Here is a 15,591-nt window from a genome sequence, read left to right on the forward strand (position 1 = left end):
CCTGGAAGTTTAATTGTTTATTTAATACTAATATTTTAATAATGGTAGTAAATAAACAATTATATATATATATATATTTATTTATTATTTCAAGTCCCAACATTCCAACGTCAAACCCCAATAACATATGCTTAATGCTCCACCACATCGTACCCAAAAACAATTCAATATAAGCAAGTACGAGACTTTTAATATCTTTTAAAAATATTCCAACATTAAATAAAACTTCGTTTTTCAATCATCGTATCAAGGAATATAAGGAAAAATTATATTTTGATTCTATAACTTCAATGTTTTTTTTAAAAAACAATTTGTTTATATAATCAATTCATTTTAGCTCATTAATTTGCATTTTATTTTGATTTTGATTATTTTTTATCAGAGTGCTGACATAACACCAAAAAATGATAACTTAACGACAAAAATTGGTGATGAGTTTGATAGAGATATATAGAAACAAATCCCACCACATTTACTTAGTCCACTATGGAGACAAATGCATAATATTTCCACACATCAAATAGACAAATTCCATGTCCTAAGAACTGAATAGACATTTCTTGAAATGTTATTCGATAAAATTAGTAAGTATTCATAGCTCTCTTGCGAAAGAGTGTCATAACTAACCATTTGTTAAAGACCGAAGATCACATATGGTACGATCGATTCGCCTTTTTTCTCGGTATCCTCGGCACGCGTTTTTGCTGGTATCTGAATGATGTTATGGAGGCAAAATTTCTTCAATGTGCGGGCTTCCAAGAAGTAAGAGCATATACGATTCGTCCCTTCCAACCTTGCAACATCCAATGGCCATCTTCATCTATCACGAAATCTTTATTGTAGAACGATTCAACCCTATCTTTCACCATTTTCTTGATTTCCTTGTCCAAAGGAAGCTGCTCGAACCCAGCCCTCATGCATCGAGCCTGCCATTGCTTGTACGTCTCTGGTCTCTCGATCCTCTCAGCTGCTTCGCATGCAATAACATTCATTGCCTCCCGGCCAAAAACGATTTTCTCAAGCAGCATTCTCTCGTGACATTCTCGGGGGATATTCGAATCAAGCATATCGAAAAAACAAGAATAATGAAACAGCGCCTCGCGGAATCTTGTGATGAAAAATGGGGCATTGAAAGCACCATTCATGATCCCCTGCACAAAAACAGTCGGTTTCATATTCCGGATAAGGTTTAGAACAGTATTTCTAGGACTGTTCACAATAACGGTTTCGTCCAGCAGATTCCTAAGCCTATAAAGAGTGTTCACCACAAGAGCCTCATCCTTCTTGATCTTAAGATCTTCGAGTTTGATCGTTTCCCATTTCTGGGCTATGGCATTGAACTCGAATGGAATGTTAAAAGTCCTAGCATAATTTTCCAAGCGCCTCCCAGTCTCTTCAACCCTTTCTGATGGTCGGAAACCTGGACATGGAAAATCAATACCAGTAATCCGAAGCTTCGGGGGTCCACCGGGTCTAGTAGAGAGGCGTTGCAGAAAGCAAGGCCACTGGAAACCATATAGAATACCAAAATCAATAATGTGGAGCTTCGTGACTTTCTCAGCCACATTCATGATCGTCTTATTTGCGAAGAAATTAGAAATCTTCCTAAACGGACAGGCAGCAAGGTATATATGGTAGGCTTTCAAAATATCAGCAGCAGATGTTGGAATATTGAGAAGGGATTTATATATCTGAGTCCCTGACCCAGCCATACGTGCCTCTAGACCATCAGCGAAGTAATGAGCAAGTCTCTGCATTCCATCGCCGGTTGGAGTGGCATGCTCTCGAATCTGTTTTAGAAACTCATTCGCTGTCCTACGATCATCAGCTGCAACGGCTTGTGCACAAAGGGTCAAAAGGGTTCTCATATCAACCACGTTCCTCTTACCCCCTGATTTCTTGCCCTGATTTTTCCCACCGTTGGATCTCTTAGATTGTCCATCCGATGTATTTTTTTTAGATATTTCATCCAAGGCTTTACGAAGATCAGATAGATTTTTCCCTTTGCTGCAAAGTAGCACCTTGTCAAACATTTCCGAACTAACGGTTGATTCAGTATATACTGCTGATTGCTTGTTGCTCCTTTCCTCCTCCATTCCCATGTTGTCATTAAAAGAGTTCTTTTTCCCCCTTGAGACATCAGCAGACTCTACGATATGCAAGTTTTTTTCCACTTTGACAGCCCGACTAACCGCAACTTCTTTATGCCCCTTCTGAAATGGTTCATCATAATTCAAATCAACAATCAAATTACCCTCATCAGGAAGAAATTTACTCGCTTCTTCAAACCCTCTTTTAAATTGCCTAATTGACTGGCTATCAGTAAAAATATCAGGAATTCCAAGTGTACTTATAGGTGAATCCACCTGACTATCAATAACAGTGCCACTGCTACTTGATGAACTATAACAAGACTGAGAAAATGCCTGTGACACAGGATTAACAGTAACAGGACGTTTGTCAAATCCATTGCTGTTGGACTCGAAACACCAATCGGGACATAATATACTCATACTGCCATTGGCAGCACGAGAAAATCTACCCTCTTCTAAGCTACGTTTCTGTATACCCTGATGTAAAGTTAACTCCTGTTGATACTCGGTAGAAGCCGGACGCTGCTTGCCAAGAACGTCGTAAAATGATTTCTCCGCAGCTTGAAGAGCAGCAGATTCTTGAAACATGCAGGATTTCTCCTCCACATCCTCTTCCATTAGGATATGGTTGATGTACTTTAGGACCACATCACTAAAATCGCAATCCTCCTGAGAATCACATTCGGACAACTGGTCTTTCACATCCAAATTCGAAGAACAAGAAACCAGTACATTATCCGCATTCCAATCAACACACCGACCACTACGTCTCGAATCATTGATCAGATTTGGATCTGGAAACACCGGAACAGCTAGGTTATTCACTTTAATTGGATCCGAAAATATCGGAACAGCTTCGTTATTCAATTTAATTCCAGAAGTTGGCTTTCTATGTCCCCTATAATTCTGATCCATGGCATCTAGTTTGCAAAAGCTTCTCAAGGCAGAAAGTGTACCCAACAAAATAACCCTCGTACAACGATCAAACTTTCTTCTCAACTTCAACCCTAGCAACAAAACCCATATTTTTCCCAATATTACAAGCTTATAAAGATCAAAGCTCAAAGCAGATAAAGAAACCTAGAAACAAGCACAAGAAGATGCATAAAACAAGAAACTCATCAAAGAAAAAGAAACATAGGAGTTGGGACTCATGAAGATAAAATCTGGACAACAAACAAAGCCAAGACAAAAGCACCAAAAAACGCAACTGATAATTAAAACTGCTGAAAAACCAACATACATACTCAGAAACATCATCAACCTCTAAACCTCAAAAATCCCAGTCACCAAGAAAACAAAAAACCATACCTCAGATTCATTTTACACAAGTGTAGCCCAGCACACTTGAGTTGAGACCAATACTCGTGCTGAACGATCAATTAAGGCCACAGAAAGACGTTGGAAAATAACCCTTCAAATAGAGCGAGATTAACAGACAGAATGTGTCAAAATGGGTGCGCGTACGGGCATCTAGCAATTTTATGCAAAAGAGCTATGATTGCTGGTAAAATCGAGAGGAGGTGACAAATCTTGGCCATTGTATATTCCATATCCAAAGGCTGTGGTGTGAACGCTTGGCCGTGGCAGAGTCAACTACTGATTTTTACTTTATAGAATAACATTTCTTGATTTATGTTTGAGCCGATCATCTTGTAATAAATGGAAAGCTCAAAAAGACGATATTTTTTCACTGTATATAAGAAAAAGACTCGATCCAACCCTTTTCCACGCATTTACTTTTTCTAATCAATGTTTTCCCATTTCACTTTCACAAATACAATCCTAGATGTTCGTTGTACATGTAACTATCTGGACAATCGATTTTTGGTGAACCCGTCGTTTTCAAAATGTTTTTGGAGTTATTTTAGTGTGTAATTATTTTGTGAATTATGATTAGACTGAATGATTATGGTATGTTGAGTATATAAAATTTTGACACAAAATCAAACAATAAATTGTCATTCTACAACCTGAAAAAATTATAGTTGTTAAAAGAGCTTTGCACTAGATTTGTTCCAACTTTTAACAAATCTAGAATGATTGATGGGGATAGGTGGTGTTGTAGCATATATTACTATAATTCTTTTTTGTTTAATAATTCATAGCATTTAATCATATATGATGATATGTCGATTAAATACCATTTTTATTATTGTAAATTTGATTTATATACTATGAATGATATACTAGCAAATTTGCATATTATATATAAAAAATGCATAAACCAGCGCATGTGTTTATTTCTTGGAACGATATGAGTTACAATATCTGATAACCACAAATATCGGATAGAGATCAAATCAAATGAAACCTACCCCAGTCACACAAAAGAAACACCTTTACCTACTTATGTGGATTTAACGAAAACCGCTCCAAAATTGTTTGAGACTTAATTTTGTGAGATAGATCTGGATTAACTCAATTAACAAAAAAAATAGTTTTTGTGTTAAAAGTATTGCTTTTATTGCAGATATGGACCAAGTCTACAAGTCTCACGAATATAGATATATGAAACAAGCTAATAAGAGACCTGCTCATGGATTACATGTGACCAACATATTTATTTGTGAGCTTTTTTTTTTTTACACGGTTTCAAAACAATCATCTTTATATTATTTTGTTCTTGTGTTTGGTTAGTTTGATGGGATTGGATCATTTTATATATTCATTTGATGGGATTGGATTATTCTATATTCTCATAGGCGTTTTCCATTATTCAAACAGTTAAGTCTTCATTGAATAAAAGTGGAAGTTCTATCCTCTTTAACACCCGTTGATGACTTGAATAGAAGCATGTGAAAGGTAGACCGGAAGAAGTTAGGGGAAGAAGGAAATTTTCAATTTAAGGACAAACGAGAAGTTAATTTGGATCTAAAAGTTGGAAGGAAATTTGGTGTGTCATTTACTCGATACTTTGTGGAAGTCGAACGAATGTGAACACAATATGTGCAAAACATTCAAAATGTAGAGTGATTTATGTTAAATATATAAATATATTTGACCATTAATCCTTTTCACAAATTCCTGTCTATACAAAGTCAAGTCAGAGGTAACAAACAAATCCTTGATTGTGAAAACGCTACGCATAAACATCAAACATAAAATGACAATTTCTTTTTACAAATCCACGTGTTAAATATCATTTACTATAGTAGTAAACTTTTTACACTGTCAACAAGCGCAAGTCATCATCCTTCAAGCTCCTTCAGCTCCCACCTCAGCAACTATTATTTTTGGAGACTCGACCAGCTGCTTTCCTTGTTTCGCCTGATTCTGCGACCAGTACGAGTGAGCAGCAAGGACTCGATCCAACAGCTCCTGTGGCACAGGCTCCCCTCTTCTTTGTTGAGGGGATATGCTTCCAGTGTGGACTAGAGTCTTCCATTTATCCTGCATAACTAAAAACCATGACATACTTGCTGAAAAAAAAAAGACCATGACATATGGATAGAATTCTGGGAATCGATGCCCGTTGAATGGGCAGTCTCGTGAATTTTCAAAATATATTCTGGAGCATAAAAGTCCCGCATCTAGAAAATTACACACGTATTTGATAGTTTTACATCTGAAGGGACATACTACTCAACACCAGAAGAGTCCGACTTAAAGAAACAGCACGTGTTAGTGATTCTCAAGTCTTTACGTGCAATAAAAGAAATCTTAAGACTTAGCAATATTATATGTATGATAGCATGTGCGATTCTAGATATTAATTCTTCAACCAAGAAAGTACGACATAAATTTTTCAACCAACCAATGGTTTGATGCTACTTAAACAATAGATGGTGCATATTTTCTCACCTTTAAGTCGACGTATGTTCTATGATCTGCATTCTCAAAAGCACGCATTTTAATGTCACGCCACCTGTGCAAAATGGAATTTGAATCCAAATGAAGACCACTAACAACCCAAACATGTACTCGATACATCAAAATGGTGTTCTATATTTATACCTCCCAGTCCCCAGTTTTTCAACGGCTTCAACCAGTGCTTCAACTTCTTGTACGGAGAATGGTCGTCTAGTTCTACGCTGTGAAAGTTCACTATGTTTGTGTTTTGGGTTAATTGTGGCTGCTGGAAGTGCCTCCATATTCATCGGAGGTACACAAACCAAAGCCTTTGAGTCGGACACTGTTACGTCCATTTGCACTTCAGGAGGCGTTATCGGGGATGAGATAATTTCATTATTAACAACTAAATTGTCCAGCTTATTAGCAAGAGAGTGATCATCTGAGGCGTGTGTAATACAAGAATCAGTCCCCGGAGTAGCAGGTGACCTGTGGAATATGTTACATGATTAAGGAGTCCACGTAGAAATTCAAATATATCCTGCTGAAACAGTTGCAACATCATCATTCCTTGACATCAAGAAATATATATGATGTGGGTAATTATTACGATCTAAAAGTATAAATTCTATAAGGTTGCATTTGAATTTGGAAAAAAAAATTGAGGGAGGTTTTCAAATGACTCCATATTGTAGAAATTTGAAATTTATTATATTAGTTCATAAACAAGTTAAAAAATGTAAAATGAGGGATTTCAAATCCATGGATTGCCAGAGTTTCCAATCGATTGTGATGGATTTTAAATCCTTTGACATGAAATCTTGCATCCAAATGCATCATAATAGCAATATAACCTACAACTTGCTATATTTTTCATCAAATTAATAAGCCAAATATGAGAGGTGAATACACGTGGCAAAAAAATTGAATCAAATTATCTGTTGAAAATTGACGCAAGCAAAAAAATCTAAAATGATAACCATACCTTCGTAATTGCTGGTTTGTATCACATGGAAATACAAGGGGGGGCTTCTCAGGATTTCTGGTTTCAGGGACGCATGTATAATTCGGCTCCAAAGTAAAATCTAAGTTATTGAGATTGCAACTCTGAGAAATACAAGCCTGCTCCAAAGTTATATTGTTGTCTCTCACCTTCTTCCCCTGAAGAACAACCCCAATTCGTATTCCACCTCGAAGAATAGAAGTAACAGTCTCCAACACATTTCTCTGAGAAAACAACATAAAGATAACCAGATAACTCATAATTAGCTAATCAGATTTGCTACAAATGTTCCCGAAATCAGTTTAAGCTACAACTATTAGCACTGCCAAAACGGACCAGTGGGGCGGGCCGACCATAACCCGTCATTTTAGTGGGTGGAAAAATTACCAAATCAACCCTCCTATTTTATTGGAAATGGTGGGCCTAGCCAATATTGTGTTGAATTTGGCTGGACAGACCGGGATATTGCCAACCCAACCCACCTATTTTATGTAACGGGCCGGTCCGAGGGGCCTGACCCGTTTTAACAGCTCCAACAGTTATGTCCCATTATATATACCACAATTGTGATCCAAATTTTCTGTTTAGAAACTGGAAAAATGAGCTAACACCAAACCTTTAGTGAACCAATGGTCGCAGTTTCAGGGACCTCGATATGAAGTTCTGGCACAGTAAAGGATTTTATACTAAATCTCACTGAGAGAAAAAAAAATAGCACATGTGAGAAATGATTCACGTACAAATACTGTGGATGGGTCTATATGGGAAGTGAATTTCGTGCAAGAAAAAATTGGTACCATAAGGATCCTTAGCTTTTTGATGACCTTTCATGTTAATAGATGCTCCACTTGCTGCAAGACATCAAGATGATTATTCAAATATAGACCAAATAATTTGACTTAAAATTACAAAATAATATAGACCTCCATGCAAGATCATAGACGAGCTACATTCATCTCCCCTTGCCCCCTTTATGGGGAAGATGCTATCACTGCTGCAATCCTGATTATAAGCCACTGCAAAGCTGTTATCTGACAACTTCTTCTTCTTAAAAGGTACCCGTTGACATATTTTTTGTGCATAAGCAACTTTCCGGTATCGGCAAAAGGTTCTCATTCTCTCTCCTGAAAACCAACATCATTTAGTGCAAGAAAGATAATCCATTGCATATGCATTGGATATTCAAGAATCAAACTATTTAAGTATATAAAATTATGTAAATGTACGAGCTCAACTTACTAGTACCATAAAGCTCATAATCCTTCACTTTTGGAGCAACTTTCCAGTATTTTGATTTCAGCATCTTCCTTATTCTATGATGTTCAGTATATGAATGTGGCTGGAAGGACCTAAACTTGGTGCGAAAGTTATTGCACCTGAAAGAATTTTCGTCATCATCTCTAAATCCTAAATTTACACTGTTGCAGCGCTTTCTCAATAAAGCACCATGAATGGGATCCCTGTACAAGGACAAATGTACACTACTCTCTGATTTAAATGATATGTCAGCATTCACAAATTCTCTGCTTGGATCCTTTACAGTGGATCTGTTAGGTGTATATAAGTCTGCAATTTTATTTGTGTCATTCTCTACCTTTTTTCCTGGTTTAACTCCTACTTTTTTATTAAATATTTCACTTGTAATGACACCATCCATATTCTTCTCCTCGGAAATAACTAATTTTACATCACAATCAACTTTGTTTGGGGAATCAGAACTTTCAACAGAAGAGTGTTCCACCACAGAACCATTTTCAGCTCGTGTTAGTCCCTTAAAGTTAGAAAAGAGACCGCACTCCTGAAGAGAAATTTCTGGAATAAAGGCACTCTCAGCCCAACTTCTATGGTCATAATTCTCTAATTTCAAAGCTTTATCATCTTTAGACTGTTCCTTTTGATCTCCACTTTTTCCAGTGCCAAAATGGGCTTTCCCTTCAGTAACATTATCGGAAATGGAGCCTTCACTCTCTTGTAATAACTGCCCAGCTATAGCGGCAAGTAGTTCAAAGGCATAAAATTTGTTGCCTTCCACCGACCTGGTACGCGGGCGCCTCTTCTATCAAGACAAACAAAGACAAGTGCACATTTAGAAAATTGTGAACTAAAAAAATTAATTCTCAAAAATATGATTACCCTTATTGATCTGGGAGCTCTAGGAATAGCAGGGGTTTGGTAGCCATTGAATCCTAACTCCAACCTCTTCTTTGGCGCCATATCTTAGCCAGCATGCCACTCTAAGATCATCAAATTCAGTAGCACAGTGCTGTAACATCAACCATGATCTAAGTAACAATCAACTAGTTATCAATCAACACCAAAAAAAATAAATTATAGAAGGTTTTGAGAACAACTAAAAGCTACTTGAGGACTTGTGGTAAACCAAAAGTTGAACAATCTCTCTCAATATGATTACTTTCACAAATAGTTGAGTCCTAAATTATGATAAACAAAGGTAAGATATAATTTTTCCTCATTACAAATAGAATTCTAAATATCTGAGCTTTCAACATCTATATTAAATTTAGTTGCACAAAACCCGATTCTAAGGCCTCAGATGTTCCAATGATTTCAAGGTTGAATGCGGTCTTCAAAAATAAAGAAAAATTAAAACTGAACCAAGAATCAAGATCCAAAAACTGCAGCTATTCCCATCATGAAAACAGCATCTCCGCAGTTCTTTTCATGTTCACGAATGATCCATGTTAAGAATTATACAGGTATCTCCAAGTGTGCGCCAAGCAAACCTGCGCCTTATTTCTACTCCAACAGGACACCACACATTGGTGTAGTTTTATTTATTTCTTTTTTAATTATTTTAAAAATAACTTTAGTTTGAAATATAATTCAATATTTATATTTTTTTAGATTATTTCAACTAATGTTATTTAGAAAAAAATAATTTCATTACAATGTTATTTTTTAGAATATTATAATAATTAATATTTATATAATATTAAACTTATATGCTATAATATGATTTAAAAAAACCTTGTTAAAAATAATATAATTAATAAATATATTACCAACTTGATAAGGAATATCCTTAAAAATATTGTTCCTAGGGAAAAGTTTGAAATACATGGGTTAATGATTTTTCATTTAGTGCAGAAATACCTTTTAAAAAAAATTGTTTGAGCTAGGGAGAGGTTTGTTAAAATTTGGTCTTGAACCCAAGACCTCGTCCAAACTCATGAGCCTTAATAGTTAATACTGGATAGGCTATAAGCCATCGGCAGGAATACCTAAATTTTAGTGTAAAATTCAATACAGAGTTTTGAGCTAGAGACATTTTCACCACGATCATCTTCATTAAGAACACACAAGGTTTACATAAAAGAGCCGGAGAATGGAGATCGCAACCGTCAGTTATCACTATCATAATCAGAATTCCTGAGTGTTCCCTTGAGAAAGCAATATATTTATTACTTGATAAAAGAAAATTAAAACCATAAGATGCGAGCGCAAATTTTTTGAACACCACATAAACTCCATGCAATGACAAGACAAAATTTTAGGGAGAAAAAACATTCAAAATCATCAGATCCGATAATTACTTTTGCAGCTTCATCAACTGACGCCAAAACCGCTTACAAATATCAAATACATGAAAGTTACACCTTTTACTGTCAGTTTCATAAATTTTCTTAAAAAAATGTCGAAACCTACATATTCTAAATCCACTACTTCGTTTTAACAAAATGTACCAATTTTCACATAAAAGCTTTTTTTATATATATAAAGAAAGTCGAGCAAAAACTAAAAACTAAGCAAATTTTGATGATATCTGCATAGGATCGACTCCATTTCCTCGAGCTGATTACAATAAACAAAACGCCAGATTTAAAAATTCCTCTTGTAGATCAACTCAAATAATCTCAAATACACCATTGAGGGTCCCAATTCTAAACCGAATTCAGAAGAAACCAACAAAATTCAAATATGATCCGACACCATAAATCCAAATCAAGACAGAGAGAAAAGAAATAAAGCATAAACCAAAAAATAATAATTGATGCAGCATCAACAGGATGAATAATTACCTCACGATTGATCCGATTCGCAACCAGTTTCTACAAAGATTCAAGCGTTAATTTCAAGGTTACACCGCGAAATCATCCATCAAGATAAGAATTTTATCGGTAAATTAATTAACAATTAAATAAAATGAAGGAGTATTATATTTTATTTCATACAATATAATAAACCTCTGGGTTTGGGAGAAGCAACCAACAAAGATGAAAAACGGTTCTAAAACCCATTTCCGGGTACTGTCTTTTGTAAATAGCAGCCATAGAACCGGACTACCCGGTGTTATGGGCAAATTTGTCCGGTAAAAGTTCTCCAATGGGCCGATTCACTCCATCTTTTTCTTTTTTTTTGCATATTAAAATAATCCGTACCATTTGGCAAATTGATCCGAGTATATTACATGATATTATGTCATTGTTTCGTTCGATTTGTCGAACATTATGAAAGATGGCTTTTTTTTTCTTTCTTTTCCCTGAAGAAAGGGCGAAAAAAATTTGTGGAAACTAATGACGATTGGTTTTTGGGCTAATGTTACAAGGTTTACCTCCTGTAACCATCCCCACTAGTCTCAGGTAGGTTTGAATGTTCTCATACCCTACTTAGTACGGCAAAAGCCAAGATGGATTGAACCGAGTTAAGCCTAAAAAAAATATGGATGAAATGATTTTCCCAATTTTTTGCTTAATAAAACCCAAAAAGATAAAAACACATAGAGAGGTGTTAGGATTGGTTGGGTATCTAAAAGTGCGTCTCATGGTTAGTTGAGCAGCCGATGAAGTTATTCTCGATCACATATGATCTGTTGAACAAGTTAGATTGATTATAAGTTGTGAAAGATGTTCGAGGCTCGACGAATATTTAACAAAATTGATGATTTTGTAAAGCTTGTAAACAAATGAAAGATGTATGCAAAACTAATTGTGTAAAGCAGATAAATAAAACACGAGATTTGTTTATGTGTTTGACGACAAGATCCAGACGACAAGTGTGATGATCTCCTTTTAACTTCTACTATCAGTTATCTTCCTAAGAGAGATTGAACTTGTTAGAAGGTTGAGGTATCTTGAGCACTAATAATCTTTGATGATATGATAGAACATTAAAATGGTGCTATGTCTATTTTCGCAAGCAGAGTAACATCCATTTATTGCTCACACATATAGTCTAATTAGCTCATTCCGGTTGAACTTATATATTGGAAGGAGATTATATTGAATAACATTAATGATATCAATAAATAATATATCAATATATACATATATATATGTATATATATACATTTTACCACTTTTTTTTTTTAAAAAAAGACATATTTGTCTTAATTGCAGGGGTTTTACATCTCATTTTTATGAATATGGGTTTTAAAATATCATTAATTTTTATTGAAGGTTATGTTTTAAAAGAAATTTGGCATTAATTAAGTTGATTTTTCCTATAATTACAAAATTGTGCAACTTTGTTACTTGTGCCCGAGTTTCTTTAACATGCATGCATATAAAAATAACGGATTTTTTATATTCATATCTCATGTAATTAATGTATCTGACATTTACGTTTTTTGCATGTTCACTCGACCCTACCCCTGCGGACACTGCCCGCAAGGATCGATCCAACGGTTCGAATTTTTCTGAGTCAATTTTTTTTTTTACATGGAGGTGGGCTCGGATCACTCATGTGGAGTGATCTGGGCCGTTCATTGCCCGTTCAGACACTGCCTACACGGACAGGTTGAAACGTACTTTTTTTGCATCCTATAATTTTTACATTTAATTAAAAAGATAATATCAAATAAATTAAACATAGGGAGAGTAAATGCAAAGAACCTAAAAATAGAAACGCTTTTATAAAGTTGGATAGCAAGCAAAATTTTTAAATAATATCCATTTTTATAAAGTTGCAAACATGTTTGAATATTTCGATAAAATTCAAGTATAAAATATTTAATTATTTAATAGTCAAATTGACCGAAGCTTACAAACTGAAATATTAAACTTTCTTAAAATTCAGTTCAATTCAGTTTGTTTACACATTATTTATTATTTAGAAGTACAAGTGAGTCAAATTATTCATGAGTAGCTCGTTAGCGACTCAGTTAAAACTTCACTCAAGCTTGATTTAATCAAGTTTGAGCCGAGTTCGAGTAGCACGACTCTTACTCAATCAAGTTCGAGTTTTAATTGTTTTTATTTGAAGATCTCACGCCCTACTCGAGTAATTATGTATTGACTTAGATTGATGTGACTCTGTAATGTAAAATTGTTCCATCTTATTTTTCAAACTTGAGGTCGCGTTCGAGCTCTGTTATGTTACAAATTTTTAATTTTTTTTAAATATGAATACAAATAACTCTATATTTTCATAAATTGAGTCGTTTGCACATGTAATAAACCTCTAGTTGCCTATGTAAACAATAATAAATTGTTATAAATTATATATATATATAATATAAATATAAAAAGGGATAAAGAGTGCGTGAGCTAGCAGATGCGTCGGCTTGAAGATATCGAAATGGGTGGTTGTGTCGGAAAGAACAAAAAAAAAAGGTTTCCTCTGCCACCGGCGCTTCCGGTGAAACCAACGAGCCGTGTCCTTATTATAGATTCACGTGTCCTCTTTTCAACCTGCACTTGTCTATTCTGGACTAATTTTTAAATTAACTTAATTGGTCATAAAATTTAAAATTACGACCTTGACATTTCACTCTACCTTGTGTGGCACTGCTCCTTGAGAAGATTAAAAACCAATTTTAACCAGGTATATGTGGGGTCCATCAATTTTTTTAAAATCAATGGCCCAAATCTTGTGGATGTACCTGCCCCATAGGTAGCATCGACACTACCCAATAATATAGCAAATATGACATTAAGATGGGAAATATGAAGCGTGGTATTAAATCGGATAGAAATATGGCAAAATTTTGTGTGAGACGGCCTTATGTGTCTTATTTTGTGAGACACGTCTTTTATTTGAGTCATCCATGAAAAATTATTATTTTTATGTTAAGATTATTACTTTTTATTGTGAATATCGGTAAGGTTGACCCATCTCACAGATAAAGATTCGTGAGACCGTTTCATAAGATACCTTACTCTATAAATATGGACAGTCACCTTCATTTTTATGATTACAAATAAACTTATTATTTATAAGATTTCAAAGTAGATCTTTTATTTTTTGCACAAAAAAGCGATTAATTATTTATTTATTCCAATGATTTATTAAAAAGCACGCGATATAGTCAATGTTTCACAAAATGGTAACTGAATATAATACAATGTTCTTTTTTGTTTCCCCGAGTAATGGGTGTATATATTATCTTGAATATTACATCTGAAATAAAAGTAGGGGAAGGGTGCATGAGTCCATCCAATTCAATACATTGAAGCAGTGATCCTTAGCCCTGTGACTTTTTAAGGATGTTTACCTGGGATATGCTTCCATGCATGAAATCAACGAGCCCTGTGACTTTTTAAGGATGCATCCAAAACCTTGCATGGATCAGAAAGGGTTAGAAAATATAATCGCGTCGTCATTGTTTGTGGTCTGCCATTGTTTTAAGAAATCCATCGTTTCAAACAATTAAATCTGTAGGCTTGCTTTTCTGATTCCAAACCATGTCATTCCTATTCTGCAAGATACTCCAAGCCACCAAGGGCAACTTCCCTACCATTTGATCTTCGTATTGTGAAATTATATAGATGATATCAAAAACTTATATTGAGTTAGGTCTGGTGAGCTCAATACTTCTTCAATTCCGAGTTCAGCTCTTCGGACGACAGTTCAGCCCGAATCTGCACGGACGGACAAAAGTTAGAGGGCATCGAAAGGGTAATCGGAAGTGTTTGCAGCATTACCCTTTCGACTTAAGTTAGTAATGAGACCCAAAGTGCGATAGAAAAATAAAGCTAGTGAAAACAATTAGTGAATGTATAAACCCATGGAAAGTACCTAATATTTATAGAGTTAAAATTAGCTAAATATCATAAGAACTCTTACTAAGACAAGTCGGTGAAAAACCATATTCATAGCAAGATTAGTACCGATCAATCTTAATCTTTAGCGTATTATAAATTTTAAATGTATAACGATATAATGAGAAATTTTTCTTTACAAGAGGTTTGACCAGATATTTTGCATTGATAAAACTGTGTATTTATCGCCATAATTATTTGACTGAGCTCCGCTTGCACGATCATGCTCCGAGCTCCGTTGCTTGGGCATTTTCATCTTGTGTCCATTTTCCTGAGCAGAGAACAAATCGGCTCTCGTATAAGATCTTGAGTCCTTACTCAGTTACTCTGGTCTAATTATGTTGAATATGGGATTATCAGCTTATCCTTTGGTCTTCGTTGTGAAATGATATCATACATTCAAAATGAATTAGAAGAAATTTGAATGTTAAAAGAAAACGTAATTTACAAACAATAAAATCTATAAATTCTCCCCAAAACAAATTAAAGAAGGAATTTGAATTCTAAAGAACACAGAAAGAAGAAAAGGGTCGAATTGATTATTTTTTTCTCAGGGAGCAGATGTGTAGTTTACAATATTTAGAACTGCAATTTTGCGGTTTATTAAAGTTAAAAAGTAATTTTAATAAAGGCAATAAATTTGAATTAATATAATTGATTTTCTCTTTACCATTGAATATATATATATATATATATATATATA

At 34.8% G+C, this 15,591-nt stretch overlaps 2 protein-coding genes across 7 annotated transcripts; both read right to left on the reverse strand.

The window, feature by feature from the left end:
- Positions 1-487: 487 nt before the first annotated feature.
- LOC140807072 (scarecrow-like protein 14) lies at positions 488-3,773 on the reverse strand. 2 transcript variants are annotated; one of them, XM_073163742.1, is made up of 2 exons: positions 3,405-3,773; positions 488-2,887 (listed from the first exon to the last, which is right to left on the reverse strand). In XM_073163742.1, exon 2 carries the CDS (start codon positions 2,709-2,711, stop codon positions 741-743), a length of 1,971 nt encoding a protein of 656 aa, XP_073019843.1. In that variant the 5' UTR covers positions 2,712-2,887; positions 3,405-3,773; the 3' UTR covers positions 488-740. The 2 variants fall into 2 exon arrangements, with proteins under 2 accessions (XP_073019843.1, XP_073019842.1); XM_073163741.1 differs by having other exon boundaries at positions 488-3,100.
- Positions 3,774-5,069: 1,296 nt separating this feature from the next.
- On the reverse strand, positions 5,070-11,132 carry LOC140806993 (telomere repeat-binding protein 4-like). Of its 5 annotated transcripts, none has more exons than XM_073163615.1 (10): positions 10,929-11,132; positions 9,022-9,122; positions 8,128-8,944; positions 7,812-8,012; positions 7,686-7,739; positions 7,505-7,584; positions 6,871-7,112; positions 6,051-6,374; positions 5,898-5,961; positions 5,070-5,486 (listed from the first exon to the last, which is right to left on the reverse strand). In XM_073163615.1, the coding sequence occupies exons 2-10, from the start codon at positions 9,100-9,102 to the stop codon at positions 5,292-5,294; spliced, it is 2,058 nt and encodes a 685-aa protein (XP_073019716.1). In that variant the 5' UTR covers positions 9,103-9,122; positions 10,929-11,132; the 3' UTR covers positions 5,070-5,291. The 5 variants fall into 5 exon arrangements, with proteins under 5 accessions (XP_073019716.1, XP_073019717.1, XP_073019718.1 ...); XM_073163616.1 differs by having other exon boundaries at positions 8,128-8,941; positions 9,022-9,151; positions 10,929-11,131; XM_073163617.1 differs by having other exon boundaries at positions 8,134-8,944; positions 9,022-9,151; positions 10,929-11,131.
- Positions 11,133-15,591: the final 4,459 nt, after the last annotated feature.

This window comes from Primulina eburnea, chromosome 12 (assembly GCF_022965805.1).
Source record: "Primulina eburnea isolate SZY01 chromosome 12, ASM2296580v1, whole genome shotgun sequence".
NCBI lineage: Eukaryota > Viridiplantae > Streptophyta > Magnoliopsida > Lamiales > Gesneriaceae > Primulina > Primulina eburnea.